Source organism: Podarcis cretensis, assembly GCF_951804945.1.
Source record: "Podarcis cretensis genome assembly, chromosome: 13".
NCBI lineage: Eukaryota > Metazoa > Chordata > Lepidosauria > Squamata > Lacertidae > Podarcis > Podarcis cretensis.
Genome location: NC_137182.1, coordinates 47,776,897 through 47,794,817, shown reverse-complemented (window position 1 = coordinate 47,794,817; position 17,921 = coordinate 47,776,897). Strand labels below are relative to the sequence as shown.

The following is a 17,921-nucleotide window of genomic DNA, read 5'->3' as shown; positions in this document are numbered from 1 at the left end:
ATGGTCAATGTCACATTTGTCACTGAGTTTATTCTCCGGGGATTTCCTGAACTTCATGGACTAAAGATGCCATTCTTTACCATACTTCTAGTGATGTATCTTCTCACACTAACAGGAAATAGCTTAATAATTGTGATTGTTTGCATGGAACCCATGCTGCATACTCCAATGTACTTCTTTCTCGTCAACTTCTCCATGGCCGAGATCTGCACCACAACAACAGTAGTACCGAAGATGTTGGTCAATGACTTCTCAGGCAAAGCCACATTCTGCTTTGCCTGCTGCATGGCACAAGGATTCGTGGTTTTTGCAGCTAGCGCTGTTGAATTCCTCACTCTCACAGTCATGTCTTTTGATCATTATATTGCCATTCGCAAACCTTTGCTCTATAAAACCATCATGACCAACAGACTCTGCCTGAACTTGACCTGGATGAGTTGGGTTGTAGGGTTTGTGATCATCTTTTCTCAGTCTGTAGTAGTGTGGACTTTCCCGTTCTGTGGAAACAATGTCGTAGACCACTTCTTTTGTGATGTTGGACCAGTTCTGAAACTGGCCTGTGCCGACACCAGTTTAATGGAGCTGATAGGTCTCATATATGGTGCATCCATCATGTGGGGTTCCTTTGGCCTTTCACTGATCTCTTATACATGCATTATAGCCACTATTATTCAAATCCCTTCAGCCACTGGACGATCAAAAGCATTTGTCACTTGTGCCTCCCATCTTATAGTCATCACCATGTTCTACCTGGTGCTCATGGTCATGTACTTAAGGCCTTCAACCCATGGTAACACACAAGTCAACAAAGCAGTATCTATTGTGCACACTAGTTTCATTCCCTTGTTAAACCCTTTCATTTACACAATCCGAAACAAAGATTTCAAAGCAGCCCTGAGGAAAAATGCGAAAAGGAGGGTTCTTTTTTAGCTCTTCCAGCATTGTGTTTTGAATTCAATGATGAATAATAAATAGACCATAACGTGTGGACGTCCTCCTATACCTTGAAAATACCAAGGGTTATTTAGTTACTTATCTCCTTGACATCTGGAGGGAGAGCGTTCCACAGAGTGGGTGCCACTGCTGAGAAGGCCCTCTACCTGGTTTCCAGTAGCTTCACTTCTCACAGTGAGGGAACCAGCAGAAGGCCCCCGGTGCATAGCATATGCTATACTAAGATGGGTTTTTGCTCTGTTCCAACTATAAGTCCCTTAAGTTCTTGAAAAATAGTTTGGTTGAGAGCAGGGGTGGATTTAGAGCTGTCCAAGAGGTGCACACTGGAATCAAGGGGGCACCATCCCAGAACCAGGGAAGAGGGGCATTAGGCTATGGAAAGCAGGTGAGAGGCTCTGACAAGGTCCTAGAGCCCTCAAGCCTCCTTCCCAAACCTTAGTTAGCACTTTTCCAGCTTTGGGAAAGAGGTGGGAGTTAGTGGAAGGACTGTGCGTGGGGCGCCAAATTTTGTCCTCACACCAGGACACCATAGTACCCAATTCCACCACTATTGAGAGACTCAAGTCTCCAGGGCAGAATACGTTTTCTGTTACTAATGATAGAGATAGGAGCTTGTGGGATTATGCAGCAGTATTTTTTTATATTGTGGATGCCATTCCCTTGCCATGTCTTGTAAAAGAAAGCCACTTCTGAGCTAGAGAGGAGGTGGGATTGCGGGCTTCACGCCCCTCCCCACACTCGTGGGGGCTGGCTTCAGCCCCCGCGATAGCAGGGAATCTTCAGATGTGTCATACCCTGAGCCAGCCAATCGGATGGTGCGGGGGGGGGAGCGTGGCCTCGCCTACTTAGGTCTGGTGCGGCTGAGGGTTTCCCTCTTTCTGGTAAAAGAATTAAAGTTTTCTATCCCCTTCTCCCCCATTCTATTCCCCCTTTCTCTCTCTCCCCACTTCTCTGCCCTCCCCCAATCTTATACTGTATACACCATTAAAGTCTCACTTTGAATATAATTGATCTGTAAACAGGCTTTAGGACCAGAAAACAGACGATGTACATACTTTTTTAACTCAAGAAAATCTTTAATAAAACATTTTTTTTAAAAAAATGCCAGGGTAACAGAAGTACATATTGAGTACCTTGGGGTTCATATGACAAAAATTGTATAATAAAGCTGCAAGACAACTATTTGTAGGGAGGGAGTTCCACAGTTTAAGGGATCCCACAGAGACTTGTCTCTGTTGGGCCTGTATCACTGCATGCTTCTTATTAATTTGTTCCAATTAATGCTTGATGTCTTCTTCTGTTTGGAATTTGGGTGCATACTTTGAAGAATTTGCATAATCAACAACAATTACAGTGGTGCCCTGCAAGACGAATGCCTCGCAAGACGAAAAACCCGCTAGACGAAAGGGTTTTCCGTTTTTCGAGGTGCTTCGCAAGACGAATTTCCCTATGGGCTTGCTTCGCAAGATGAAAACGTCTTGCGAGTCTTGAGAGTTTTTTCCCTTTTTTCCCTTTTTCTAAGCCGCTAAGCCGCTAATAGCCGCTAAGCCGCTAATAGCGCTAATCCGCTAAGCCGCTAATGGCCGTGCTTCGCAAGACGAAAAAACCGCTAGACGAAGAGACTTGTGGAACGAATTATTTTCGTCTTGCGAGGCACCACTGTATCATGGAATTTCCAAGTTTACTGCACCTCCCATGAGAAAAACTACAACTCGTTAGTACTGTACATTTACATTTTCCACTGGCAACTTTTGGCTCAGCTTGAGTTTCAGCAAAATGGGATTGCAGAGGATAGTTTTAATAAGAGACATTCTAATGCGATAGACAAATGAACCGGACTCCAGGAGAAGGCATTTATTATCATTATCTCCGAGTTCTTTTCATTGAGACAGTTCTTCTGCATTCCTCCATAGCAATTAACAACAAACCTTTTTCATGGAGGAATCCTTTCCTCCATCGCCACTCAAATTTCAAATATTGTTGGGGGATATTTCTTAAGGTACGTGATGGCAGAGAGCTACCTTTGGAGGACAGGTCTACTGATGACCACTAGTCATAACGGCTGTGTACTACCTGCAGTGTCAGAGGCAATATGCCACTGAGTAACAGCTGCTGCTACTGAGCTCATGTATTTCTTGTGGGCATCCCAAGGCCATCTGGCATGGCCATCGTGAGAGCTGGATGCTGGACTAGAAGGGCTTTGGCCTAATCAGTAGCCAGGTTCTTATGAAATTTATAAGAAGAAAATAAAGTTGGAGATGGCCTTGCTTGAAATGATGGTGCAAATATTACATATACATAAAGCTGTGCATCACATTTAAAAATTATAGGTAGCCATATGACCTTTGGGTTCTACTACATTTGTATCCTACCTTTTCTTCAAGGTTCTTGGGGGCTTCTGATGGGCTCTCTACCACCAATTCCTTATTTCTTCTTTTTTTTTTCAAAAAATAATAATATTGATTTTCACAAATTCAAAACACACAAACAAACAAACATCCTGTTTAAGTCTTGGTAACATTATTAAGTGACTTCCTCAAATCCCCTTGGTTGAAATTCATTATATCTCATTTTAACAGTTTTCCAAAATCGATTTTCTCAAAAATTAGCATGGTCACTTAACAGCTTTCATTTTTTCTAGTATGACTTTAAACATCTTAAATCTTATCCTTACATATTTAAATCCTATCTATTTATTTGCAAGCTTTTCCAATTAAGTTATCTTAACATACCGTATTTTTCGCTTCATAGGACACACTTTTTCCCTCTTAAAAAGTAAAGGGAAATGTCTGTGCGTCTTATGGAGTGAATCTATGGTCCCTGGAGCCAAATCCCTGTTGCCCTGCGCTCCTGGGGGTGCTCTTTGGGGGTGGGGGGGGAGGACCCATGGTGCTCTGCTGGCAGCCTCTGCTTTCGCCTGAAGCCCCGACAAGGTTTGCAGACAGCGGGAAGGCTGTGCACTCCTGGGGTGCTCTTTGGATGTGGGGGGAGGAGCCACAGTGCTCTGCTGGCAGCCTCTGCTTTCCCCTGAAGCCCTGACAAGTTTTGCAAGCAGCGGGAAGGCTGTGTGCCTTTGCCCACGCTCCTGGGGTGCTCTTTGGGGGTGGGGGGGAAGAGCCAAACTGTCCTGCCTACAGCCTTTGCTTTCCATTATACATTACCCATTGCATCATTTCATAGGAAATATCAAGCAATATACTTAGCTATCCCCAGTTATGATGATTAGGATGCACAAATGATTTAAACTGATTGGATCATGTTATAATAATTTGCAAAAGAAGAAAGATATAAGAAATCTGTAAATATTTAAAACAGAAAGGAGAAGGATTTCTTCCATCTCTGACCGGCTTACATATTATTACATATTCATATTCATCCAAAGGAACATTGTAATTTTATATAGCCATGCACTATCACTATGGGGATGGGAGTGGCACTGTGAACTAAACCACTGAACCTCTTGGGCTTGTCGATCACAAGGTCATCAATTCGAATCCATGTGATGGGGTGAGCTCCCATTGCTTTGTCCCAGCTCCTGCCAGCCTAGCAGTTTGAAAGCACACCATCACAAGTAGATAAATGAGTACCTCTGTGTCAGGAAGGCAAATGGTGTTTCTGTGCACTCTGGCACTCATCACAGTGTCCTGTTTCTCCAGAAGCAGTTTAGTCATGCTGGCCACATGACCCAGAAAGCTATCTGTGGACAAACGCCAGCTCCCTCATCCTGAAAGTGGAGATGAGAGCCTCACACATAGTCAAATTTGACTGGACTTAACTATCCAGAGGTCCTTCACCTTTACAATGGGTTGAATTGTCCTCATTTTGCTCCTGATTTCCATCTGCCTCAAACTCATGAAACTTTCTGTATTCCTGCAAACATTTTAAAACAGAAGAAGCCATGAGATGTGGAAATCACACTGTGGTGAAATAATTCTTCTTAGTAGGTTTTCTTGGCATCCAGAAAGTGAAGGTTCTTGTGTTCCTGACCATGGTGGTGACCTATTCATTAATATTAGTTGGGAACTTCATGATCATATTCCTAGTGTGGAAAGATTGCCGTCTTCACACCCCCATGTACTGGCTCCTTTGTAACCTCTCCTTCTCAGGAGTCTGCTTCACCTCTGCCATTGTCCCAAAAATGCTGATGAACATGATCACAGATACTAAAGTAATCTCCTTCATGGGCTTCATGATCCAAATGTACTTCTATTTCTTCTTGGGAACTTGTGATTACATTCTAGTGGCTGTGATGGCCTTCGATCAATACGTGGCCATCTGCGACCCATTGTGTTATCCCATCATCATGAGTAGCTGGTTCACATTCCAGCTTGCTGTTGAGACTTGGCTGGAACCTTTCTGTCTGTTCTTTCATCAACCATTGTCTTCTTCCAGCTCCCATTCTGTGGTCCAAAAGTCATTGACCACTGCTTCTGTGATATCCCAGTGTTGAGGTTAGCCTATAGGGACACAACTGCACTTGAGTGGCTGAGCTATGTGTCAACTGCCATGGTAGTGTTGAGTCCACTGCTGTTAACTTCGGTGTCCTACCTGTGCATCATCACCACCATAGTGCGCATCCCATCCGCCACTGGAAGGCAGAAGGCTTTTTCCACCTGTACAGCTCACATCACATTGGTGTCTGTCTTCTACGGATGCTCCATTTTCATGTACTTGCTGCCGGAGAAAACCCATTGTCAGGGAACTGCCATCGGAGCCAGAGGGAGGGAGAGGGCTCCAGAGGGATTCCAGAGAGTGTCCCGGGATGGGGAGAAGCAGCCCATCTTCTGGGGAAGGAAATCAGCGTAGCACCAGTGGAGAAGGGGGGCAGATGGGGGAATCGGCGAGGCGGTCCCATGACTCCTCGCCGGGGACCAGTGGGGACAGCACGGGTCCTCCGCTGCCCACACCCTCCTTGCGCAGAAGGCTTCCACGCAGGGAGAGTAGGCGGAGACTAGGTGTCAAAGAGCTTCTTTGCTGGAAGAAGTTCAAGAAATGCCCACTGACGGATTCTGCCAGCGATTGAGACAGCCATGGGTGAGTGGCTGTCTGGACGGAAAAAGGTTCACTCAGGCAACCCAGCCAGGTGTGGCGCCAGTTTACGCATGAGCAACCCCTAGAACCATTACACCCATACATCAGGTCTTTACAAAACTGTGGCTATTCTTCATACTGTGGTGACTCCTTTGTTTAATCCATTCATATATACACTCTGGAATGAGAAGGTGAAGGAGGTAATGAAAGACACTGCAAAGCATTTATGTTTACTTGGAAAAGAAAAGTAGAGATGGGGCAAGAGTTGGTCTGCCTTCCACTGCACATCAACCTGTCGCTTCCCCAAATTGTTTGAGGATCAGAATGAAACTCTTAGTTGGGTTATGCATTTCACCAGATGCACAAAAAGCACAGACAGAAATACTTCCTCCCCACAAATGTTTATTTTACTGGTGAATGCATTGAAAACTGTGTATTTTACATTGGAAGTGCACAAAATGCGTACAAAATGCATGCAATGGAACAGGATCCAACAGGATGCAACAGAACACAATGGAAGAGAACAGAGCGGCAATTGTGTGCCAGTGAGACTGAAATGGGGTGGAATTAGCTGCTCAGCCCAGCGCTAAAGGGAAGTAGTAAATATATGCCTACAATCATTTTTGTTGTACAGATCGGCAGGCACTGGCACCATGGCGTTTGTTTCCTCCTGTGGCCTGCTTGTTCCAAATTCTCCTGTTCCAAATATGCTTGGTTGAATGGTTTGGCATGATGGCTTCCTAGTCCATTATCAGCCCAACCAGTCTTGAATGCCTGTGGATAAAATTCCTGGGTACATAGAGGCAACCAATGTACAGGGACATTGTTCAAGGGAGGGATGGTTGGCATATCAGCTCCTATCTTCCCAGGGGGGTTAACTGCTTCAATGGACAATTATACAGCAATTGCTATATAGTATACATTAAGCTACTCCAAGAGGCTAAAAGCTGTAGAGCAGGGGGATAAAGACAATTCTCAGGCAACATTATAATATGTGGATTTTTATTTTTATTTTTGTAAAAGAATCAGAATAGTTAGGACAGTAAATGTGGCTAAGGAAGTAATAATTTTAAAAGACCCAGGGGACAACAATTTATGTGGTGGATAGGTGGTCTAAAACTAACAGCAGGGCTTATGTGAGTGCAGACAGCAAACAGAGAACGCTGCAGAGGTGAAGAGGTGAAGAGGTGTATATCCAAGGATGGAGGTGAGGTGCAGAGGAGGAAGAAGATCCATTCATTTCCAGGTCTGCTGTGAGTAGAGCTAGCATTGGTGACGACCTTCCCGGTTGATGAGGACCTTCTGGCAAACTTTTATTTCATGAAGCAGACAATGTTTTGTTTAGATTTAGTTTAAACTCTGTGTTTTCCTTGTTCAGGGGTGGGTAAGGGCAGCTGATACTACTACTTATCAAACCTTTATTAGGCATTATGCAGGTAAAACCATAAAAGGAAAATAACATATAAAAGCCTTGAGATATATATAAAAAGGCAGGAGTTGGCTACATACAAATATAAATATATACATATAGAATCAGTGGTTTTCCTTGTTAACCTGCTCCTTGGAGGACTGCTGCCAAAAACTCGGCTACCCCCGCCGTTACCCTTTGGTCAGCGTCGGATAGGTAGAGTCCCACACATTCAGCTTGCTGAGGTTCCAGACCACCCGAAAGGGGGGACAGCACGCGTTGACGGAGCGTACTGTACAATGGGCAATGAAAGAGGATATGCTCTACAGTGTCCGGGACATTCATAGAACATCTGCAGAATCTCTTGCTTCTGGGAATGTTTTGATATCTTCCCCAGACAAATGCTGAGGGAAAAACATTCAAACGGGCCAGCATAAAAGCCCTACGTTGGGCTGGGATTATTAATTTAGAGACGTAATTGGCTCTGCAATCTAAGATATTTAAATCGTAGAATCTGGGGGAGCAAATTTTGTTTACAGCTGAAGGGCAGCTGATTATTTTCCAGAGCCTCAAGAAAGGCTACATACCCAAAATCACAAAAAATGTTGACTCGTTTTGAAAATGATTTATGATTTTTAAGTGCTGACCCCATATTCTGTCACCACCACTCAGTTCTTTTACATTGTTATATTGAATTGCAATGGTATGCACTGTGGTAAAAGGTAAAGGTACCCCTGCCCATACGGGCCAGTCTTGCCAGACTCTAGGGTTGTGCGCTCATCTCACTCTATAGGCCGGGAGCCAGCGCTGTCCGCAGACACTTCCAGGTCACGTGGCCAGTGTGACAAGCTGCCTCTGGCAAGCCAGCGCAGCACACGGAACACCGTTTACCTTCCCGCTCGTAAGCGGTCCCTATTTATCTACTTGCACCCGGGGGTGCTTTCAAACTGCTAGGTTGGCAGCCGCTGGGACTGAACGATGGGAGTGCACCCCGCCGTGGGGATTCGAACCGCCGACCATGCGATCGGCAAGTCCTAGGCGCTGAGGCTTTTACCCACAGCGCCACCCGCGTCCCATGCACTGTGGTACGTTATTGTAAAACAGCCTGAGTGGTGTTGGTTGGGTTTTGTTTTTGTTTTGCTTCTTTTTATATATTAGGATGGCAGGAAACATATGTATCAGCTAAATAGACTAACAAACTTCCTCTTTCTGACTCCCATAGGAATAAGTAAAACTACTTTCTCTTAAATCTTTGCTCATTGAAACAAGGAATGGAAACCAATCAAAAAGATGCACTGAGCAATATGTTTGGGCTCCTCTAGAGGATATTGTACAATGACAAGCCTGACCTACATTAGTGTGGCTGATCTGGCACAATAATAGACACAAGCTTCTGAAATGGTCAGGGCACTCATCACTAGCTTTGCTGTTGAACCACTGGTGGAAGGTGTCACACGTCCTTTAAATTCATTGGCAATGTCTGCAGTATATCCAGTTCGGAAGCCTGCTATGATGACGAGGCCTTTCCCAGGGGGTTGACGGAACCAGTACATGTGGTGATCATCAATATTGTATCCAGATACTACACAGTCCAGCGTTACGGAGCCCCCGGGGGATGCCATTACTGACCCGGGTTGTGTCAAAGTGACAGATCCAGAAGATTCTACAAATGAAGCACAACATAGGAGATGGTGAAATAAAACACTGAACACTGACATACAGGTATGAGATAATGGGAATATGGTAATGCCAATTAGAGAACTAAGTTTTAACAAAGGTTTTCCCACTGCTACTCACCAGCCAAGAAGAGCCACAGGACAGAGCAAATGCAACTGAAGAACTTCATCACACCAGAGCAATCCTTGCCTTGGGTTCAGCAGCCTTGTGTCATCTATTTGCCCTGGGTATACTAGGCATCATCATCAATGTGTTTTTATATATTCCAGTGGAAACAAAGCTAGTTTGCATTTCAAAAGTGCTCCTTCATTTATTCCCTGACATCATCTCTATACAGCTACACATATTCTTCCAATAACAGCAGCTGGTAACCAGTTTCTTTTCTAGGGTGTTAATCATAGATAAATAAGATACTGTAAATAGTGCTGTGACAGAATGGTAAGGGCAAGCTATCAAAATAAGAACCTGTTGCATTAGGCCCATGGCCCATGCAGTCCAGTATTTTGTTATCACAGTGACCAACCAGTTGTCTATGGCAGTGTTTCCCAACCTTGGGCCTCCAGCTGTTTTTGAACTACAACTCCCATCATCCCTGACTAGCAAGACCAGTGGCAAGGGATGATGGGAATTGTAGTCCAAAAACAGCTGGAGGCCCAAGGTTGGGAAACACTGGTCTATGGGAATCCTGCAAGCAGGACTGAGCACAATAGCACTCTCCCCTGATGATGGACATGATAACAGATACTAAAGTGATTTCTGTCATTGGCTGCATCATTCAAATATACTTCTATTTCTTCTTGGGAACTTGTGGTTACATTCTAGAGACTGCAATGGCCTTCAGTCGGTATGTAGCCATCTATAACCTATTGAGTTAACCCATCATCATGAGTGCTTGGTTGACATTGCAGCTTGCAGTTACAACTTGGCTTGGAGCCCTTCCATCTGTTCTTCCATCAATAATGAGCCTTTCTCAACTCCCATTCTGTGGTCCAAATGTAATTGACCACTACTTCTGTGATATCATCCTAGTGCCGAATCTAGCCTGTAAAGACACCACTTTCCTTGAGCTTCATGTCAACTGCAGTTACAGTACTGGGTTCTCTCCTGATAACGTTGGTTTTCACCTGTACATCATCGCAACCATATTGCACATTCCATCAGCCACTGGCGTGTGTGTGTGTGTGTGTGTGTGTGTGTGTAGAGAGGGGGGCAATGCTGTGTACCTTTGGGAAAGCAGGGCAGCTCTGCAAAATCCCTTAGCCAATGGAAAAACCCTTCCTTGTGGACTGTTTTTATGGCTCCTTAAAGTGCAATCCTATGGCAAGATTCATTGGATACAGCAGATCTCCCACTCAGATGGCTGGTTCTTTGTTCATCTTGGCTCAGACAGCATTAAGTCCCCAACCCTAGTTCAGCTGAAGATACACAAGCATACCTTGTTGAAGATACACCAGCTTTCCAGGGGCATGGTAGTATCAGAATTTTTTAATTTTTTTTTTGGTGGTGGAGAGTTAGGCTGAACCTTAAGCCAGTTCAACTCAGCCATATGACTTGGCAACTTGGCATAGAACACTATTTTAAAAGCTTGTTTTTCCTTTGCTGGCCTTAAGAGGAAAGTGGCTATAACCCCTCTGTGAACAGGGTTTGGATCTGGTGTACCTTTATGCCAGCTTCTTGTGCATTGGGTCGCTGCCTTAGTCAGTTACAGAGCACAATTGTTTAGCTTTGTTTTCTGGTCACATCTGAATGGCCATTGTGAGAACAGAATCCTTGACTAGGTAGGTTTTGGGTCTGAGCCAGTAGGACTCTTCTTATATTCTGAGTTTAATCTGGAGGCTTCACAGTCAGATGATTGTGGACACGTTCAAACTGGAACGTGTCCAGAGGAGGGTAACCAATGGTCCTTCCATGGAGCCTCAGTGCCACCAACAGCCATGTGACAAAACAGCACCTCTCCCATCAACAGCAACAACAATAAAAAAACAGAGTCTGCAACTAATTTGTGAAACCCAACAGTAACAGCTGGAGTGCTGGTAGGTGAAAATATGGCTCAACAAGTTATATAGAAACTTTCTGTGGTTTCCACAACGGAAACTACAAAATAAGACAGCTGCCTCTAATTAGTACTGCTTTGCTGCCCCCAAGAGAATTGTCATCCAGTGTTAGATGAGATCTTGCCTCAAGTGGTCCTCCTCCAATGTGATTCAGCTTAGCTCATTTTCTTATTCTAATTGTAGACTGTGGTGGATGTGAGCATAATGGATTGCCCTTCTGTTCATGTATGTTTTCTGCCCCTAAGTAGTTGGCCATCAAAGTGATCATTTTCTAGGTGGCATCTGCATTATACATTGAAACCACCCTTGTATTGACTTTAAAACTCAAGGAGGATCCTGAAAACTATAGTTTGTTCAGTGTGATAGTCTCCCAGAGCTGTAATTCCCAGCATGCTCAAAAAAGTACAGTTCTCTGGATTCTCCATGGAACTTTAGCAGTGATGGAGAATCCTGGGAAGCTTCACTTCTCAGCACCCTATTGGACTACAACTCTCAAGGTCTCTGGCCATGGAGCCTAGGACTGATGGAAGTTGGAGTCCAAATCATTTGCAGGGCCACAAGTTCCACAAACTTAATTCAAGCCAGAGCTAATTAGAAGCAGGACCTTCAGGACCTTCAGAAAATAGGACAACTCCACAAAATTCCTTAACTACTTGAAAAACCCTTTCTTTATGGCACATTAGTGAATTATATCAGTTCTAAAGATGCTGGTTCATGTTTTTGCTGTGTGTCCAGGGAAGAAAAAACTTCCTCTGTTTGCTTAAGGGCTTCCTAGAGGCAACTGGGCTTTTTTGAGAACATAATGCTAGACTGGGTGGGCTGTTGTTCTGATTTAATAGGACTCTTCTAGTATTCTTCGTTTAGTCTGGAAGATTCACAACTCAGAATAATTGAAACCCAGGTGTGGAGAAATGGTTTTAGCATGGGGAACTTTGCAAAGGAGACAGTTAAATGTATCCACTCCTCAGTACCCCCTGAAACCATACTGGGAGTGGCTGCCGAGAACATTTTAGAAGACAACTGAAGGCAGACCTGTTTAGGGACATTTTTCATGTTTGATTTTTTTTGCGCTTTTAATATTCTGTTGGGAGCTGCCCAGAGTGGCTGGGGAAACCCAGCCAGATGGGTGGGGGGTAAAATTAATAATAATAATAATAATAATAATAATAATAATAATAATACTTTTGTAGGAGTAGGCATCCTAAAATCAGCATCCCTCCCTTACCCTTCCTCTTAGCAATAAAAAAGGAAATCACTTTCTACTCATTGTTTGCCAAAAGCCACTTTTCTGCAAACCTCACCTTAACTTTTTTTGCCTTCCATGGAGCCACATCGCCACCCACAGCGCTGCAAGCAAACAGCAGCTTCTCCCCCACCAACAATAAAAAACAGAGTCTGCAATTCATTTATAAAACCCCAACGTAGCAGCTGTGGTGGTGGTGAAGGAAAGTATGGCTCAACAAGTTATATGAAACTTTCTGTGGTTTTCACACACAAGAACTAGAAAACAATAAGGCTACCTCTAATTTCTAGGCCTTTGCTGCCCCCAAGAGGCTGGTCTAATTTTAAGATTAGATATTTGCCCATGTGGCTTCCAGTGCAATCCTTTTTCTTATTCTAATTATTGACTGGTGAATCTGAGAGCAATTGATTGCCCCTATGTATTGCCCCTGTGTCTTCGGACAGCGCCGGCTCCCGGCCTCTTGAGTGAGATGAGCGCGCAACCCTAGAGTCGGTCACGACTGACCCTGACGGGCAGGGGTGCCTTTACCTTTACCTTTTATGTATTGATTGCCTCTGCTGCTCTCAAGTGGTTGGCCACCAATGTGATCCTCCTGGGTTCATTTTCTCAATTGAGGTCACATCCATACCATACATTTTGGGCTTGTCCACACTTCTGCTTCCTCTGTGCCCACAAATCACAGATCTGAGTGGTTTTCTACTTGTCCCGTGCTATCTAAGCATGAGTCGGAGTGGTTTTGCCTTTGCCCCACTGCTTTCCCCCAGAAAACCTGCTCTTTAGCACTAAATAAGAACAAACAGCCATCCATCGAAAATTCAATTGTCATACATTCTGATTCAGTGCTAAAGACTGGGTTTCCCTGGGGAAACCTAACAGGGTTAATATAGGTGCAGATGAGCACTTAAAGCACTGCTATACCACTTTAACAGTCATGTCTAATTCTGGGAACTGTAGGCTGTTAATGGTGCTAATTTCCCAGAGCTGCAACTTCCAGTATCCTAAACCATACCTCTCAACTGTCCTGTTTTGAGCAGGACATCCTAGAGTTACAGAAGCCATCCTGTCTTCTGATTGGATCCTGGGATGTTCCGTTTTGGCTGCCGCAAGAGCACTGCTCTGAAAGAAGCACATTTTGGGAGGCCGTACTCTTGCATGAGTCACCTGGCTCCCACAAGAGAGAAATCCTGAAAGAAGCACATTTGGGGAGGGGTGCATGCCATCTCGTGGGAGTCATATGATTCACTCGGGAGCATGGCCCCAAAAGATGAAAATCCTGATTTTCTTCTGCGGCATGTTGGAAGCTATGACTTAACAAAGTACAGCTCCCAGGATTCCCTGTGACTGTCAAAGTGCTTTAAATGTATGCTATGAATGTGACGCTATTGACTATGGTGGATGCGATGGCAAGCAAAGGAATGAATTGTTCTGACAATCTTCAGCAAGGCTGGTGTTCGCACCTGGTATGTGAGCAGCACCCAAGATCATGGGACTCTGTTCCTAAGAAGATTTGGTGAGCACTCTCTTCAGTGTTTGGAGGGTGTTTCAACACTTTTTTTTTCTCATTATATTCCAATGTGCTATTAAATTGTTTACTGCCCTCTTGTGGCAATGCATTTTTTTAACCAGACCAACTATTCACCCTTTTTTTTTATATCACTGTGGTGCATTTTAAAAATTGACCTTAGTTTGCATCTCTCATTATATTATTATTATTATTATTATTATTATTATTATTATTATCTTCTGTGACAGCCCCAAATCTGTGGGATACCCTCCCCACAAAAGTGAATCTGGCACCTTGATTATGTATTGCTTGTTGTATGCTGAAATTGCATCCAATTGATTTTTGCCCTTGACACCTGAATTATATATTTTAGTTCCAACTTGACAGTAACGTGCTTTAACTAATTTTAATATTGTATTTTTAAATTGTTGTAGCCCATCCTGGGACATGTTGAAGGGTGGTTAAGAAAGCAGCAGCAGCAGCAGCAGCAGCAAGAAGAAGAAGAAGAAGAAGAAGAAGAAGAAGAAGAAGGAGGAGGAGGAGGAGAAGAAGAAGAAGAAGAAGAAGAAGAAGAAGAAGAAGAAGGAGAACAACAACAACAACAACAACAAACAGTGGTACCTCGGGTTAAGTACTTAATTTGTTCCGGAGGTCCATTCTTAACCTGAAACTGTTCTTAACCTGAAGCACCACTTTAGCTAATGGGGCCTCCTGCTGCTGCCGCACCGCAGGAGCACGATTTCTGTTCTCATCCTGAAGCAAAGTTCTTAACCTGAAGCACTATTCCTGGGTTAGCAGAGTCTGTAACCTGAAGCGTATGTAACCTGAGGTACCACTGTATTGCTTATAGCATAATGCTTGTGTCTAATTTAAGGTTTGTGTTTTGTTTGGGTCTGGCCACTAGGTGTCGTGACAACACTTGTGAAGTGCAACAGGCATCTTGTAGAAAAGTGTATGAAATTTCTTTCCAGCTTCTGGAGTACAAAATGTAATTGTGAGGCGGTACAAGCAATTGTTACAGCTTAGGTGTTCCAGACACCACTTTAAGCTTCCCTCAAATAATAATGAGAAGTATGGTTTGTTACTCCTCTGTCCTCCCCAGAATTACAATTCTCAGAGTGGATTAACAGGAGTGATATTTTCCAGTATTGTGAACTTGGTGGCAGTGAAGAGCAGGATTGTTAAACAAGTTCTGTTTTCATTAGTTAACCTGGCAAAAGACTTGCTTGGCTATTTTAAAAGGTACTTTCATTGCATTCAATACATGATACAGCATTAAGCAATTGTTCTCCCATTCAAACCAAGCCATCATAAGAAATGGCAGTCTATGGACCACATGGTGCTTTAATAGAGTTCACATTTGTGTTCCACTTTCCACTGACACCAGAGTGGCACAGAAAAAGGGTTGGGTCACCTCACTTTATGCTGACTGTGGGATAGACCAGGATCAATCAGGGACTGCCCCAAGGTCGCTTAGTGAATGTCACAGATGATCAGGGTTGTGGATCCCAGTCTTCAAGCCTAAGTCCACCATGCTAACCACTATACCATCAATTGATCAGCAAAGCTGCCTGCATTTTTGGATTCTCCATGGAGATGTGTGGCTATGAGTGACTGTGATTATAAGCTCCTGTATTTCAGGATTGAGTACTACTCATAGGAGCAGATGAAGCTGCTTTATACTGGGGTCACAACAGTGGTCCAATCCAAATTGTCCACACTGGTTAGCATCAGTCCTTCAGGTTTGCACTGTTAGTATCACTTTCACCATGTATTTCCACTGCAGGTTCAGAGAATCATTAGCAATATAGTCCTTCCCTGAAAAACTATGATCACTCTTCTGACTCAGGGAATCAGAACTGTAGAGGGCCATCTAGTCCAGCCCCCTGGAATGCAGGAATCCGCAAACTGCAGTCTATATCTTTCTTTTTTTAAAAAAATAAACAAATATTACAAGCATAACATACAAAAAAGCAAAAAACAAACTAATTATACATTAGATATTTCTAGATAGTTATTACAGCATATATAATTGAATTGTCAAGAATCCAAAATAAATGTGTATTATATCAAAGAAGTAAAAAGAGAGCGAGAAAAGGAGGGGGGGGGGAGAAAATTGCACAATGACAAAACCAAAAAATTAACAAAACTAAAATGACCTATTAAACAAAAAGCAAGATTTAATTCATTCAAACCAGTACCAGGGTATTCTACTGGTATTCTACTCACAAAGCCCCTCCTATTGGAATGAGTCCCTTTGTTGGTTTGTTGACGTCTGTCTACTCTTTGCGGTTTCAATTAATCCATTTCTATCTTTCATCTGTATTTAATTATTTGTCTCCATCTTGGGATACCTCTGTCTTAGAAATTAATCTAAACACAGCCAAGTCTTATTGTCACAATGGACATATTTGAACACAATATACACATTTATAGAATATGCACTTGGGAGCATAGTGCACTTGGGACATTTGGGTACCTTTTTTAAAAAAATAAGCCAAGAAATTTGGAGAAGTGAGGTGTTCTTCTGACCCACCTGTTAGTCTTAGAGGTGCAAATTTGGGTGGTTTGGTTAAAAATGTGGACCACATGGAAACCTTATCTATCCCTAGCACTAGATTGGCAGACCAACACGGCTACCTATCTATAACTAGATTGCTCTGTAAGTTTTCCCAATACAGTCCAAATCTCACAGTATAAGTGGATTCTGCACCTTCTTTCCTAAGGCTTTCCGTAAAGCCTCCTTGACTTCATTGTTCCTGATGGTGTATATGAAAGGATTTAGCACTGGAGTGATCACAGTGTTCAGCACAGAGATGGCTTTGTTGAGGCTGAAAGATGAGTGTTTGGCAGAAGGTCTTAAGTAGATAAAAAGGACTGCCCCGTACAGGATGCTGACCACAGTCAGGTGGGAGGCACAGGTGGAGAAGGCCCTCCGTTGTCCGCTGGCTGATGGGATGCGCAGAATCGTGGAGATGATGAAGATGTAAGATACCACCGTTAGCATCAGGGAGCCCAGGATCACAGCCACAGCAATCAGGAAGCCGAGGGCTTCAATAAGATGTGTGTCTCCACCAGCGATCTTCAACATGGGCCCAATATCGCAATAGAAATGGTTGACAACATTGGAGCCACAGAAGGGAAGCCTTACAACCAGCACTGTCTGCAAAAGGATGGTGCAGAAGCCCCCTAGCCATGTAACCAGCGAAAGTTGAAGGCAGACATTGGAGGTCATGATGGTGGTGTACCTGAGCGGCTGACAGATGGCTAAGTACCTGTCAAAGGACATGACTGTGAGGATGTAAAACTCTGTGATGCCAAAGAGGAAGTGGAAGTAGGACTGGGCCATGCAACAATAGAAGCAGATGGTGGTCTTTGCCGACAGGAGGTTGGTCAACATCATGGGAACAACGGCAGTGGTGTACCACATCTCCAGGAAAGAGAGGTTGCTAAGGAAGAAGTACATGGGCTTCTGGAGCCGACGGTCCACTCTCACCATGACAATAATGAGACCATTCCCTGCAACTGACAAAATGTAGAGCAGGAGGACCACGAGGAACAAGGTGATGTTCATTCCCCAAATATGTGGGAATCCAAGCAAGATGAACTCTGACACTCTTGTGCAATTGGTCAAATCCATAACTAGGCTCAGCAAGATTGATAAGAGAGAGGTGATGGAAACTTTAAAAATTATTATTTGAATATTCAATTCATCCTGCACTAAAATGGAGAGCAGAATACATTTTCGCTTCTTATTTCATTGAATTTCCCATATCCCCGTGTTATTTTAATGGGTTTAGCTAAAGCACGTCGATCCCACACTTTTTGCAAAATAAAAACATAAAAAGAGGCTCCCACAGGTTCATGCAAGATCAGGCGGAAGATAGTCTATTTCTTCACACAACCTAAAATTCATGACACACAAAGAAATGGGGATAAGGAGTGAGGAGTTAAAAATAAAGGTCTGAGACCTATTTTTAAAGTTACTAGGATAGAAATAGGTTCAGTAGCCTGATGGGAATGCCTGCTGCCAGGTGACAGTATTTCAGC

General features: G+C 43.6%; 2 protein-coding genes across 2 annotated transcripts; one reads left to right on the top strand and one right to left on the bottom strand.

The window, feature by feature from the left end:
- Window positions 1-930, top strand: LOC307200517 (olfactory receptor 6X1-like; the record flags this gene model as incomplete). The annotated part of the gene is made up of 1 exon (XM_079949056.1): window positions 1-930. The coding sequence occupies one exon, from the start codon at window positions 1-3 to the stop codon at window positions 928-930; it is 930 nt and encodes a 309-aa protein (XP_079805182.1).
- Window positions 931-16,560: 15,630 nt separating this feature from the next.
- On the bottom strand, window positions 16,561-17,445 carry LOC307200516 (olfactory receptor 6X1-like; the record flags this gene model as incomplete). Its single annotated transcript, XM_079949055.1, has 1 exon — window positions 16,561-17,445. The coding sequence occupies one exon, from the start codon at window positions 17,443-17,445 to the stop codon at window positions 16,561-16,563; it is 885 nt and encodes a 294-aa protein (XP_079805181.1).
- Between the last annotated feature and the right edge of the window lie 476 nt (window positions 17,446-17,921).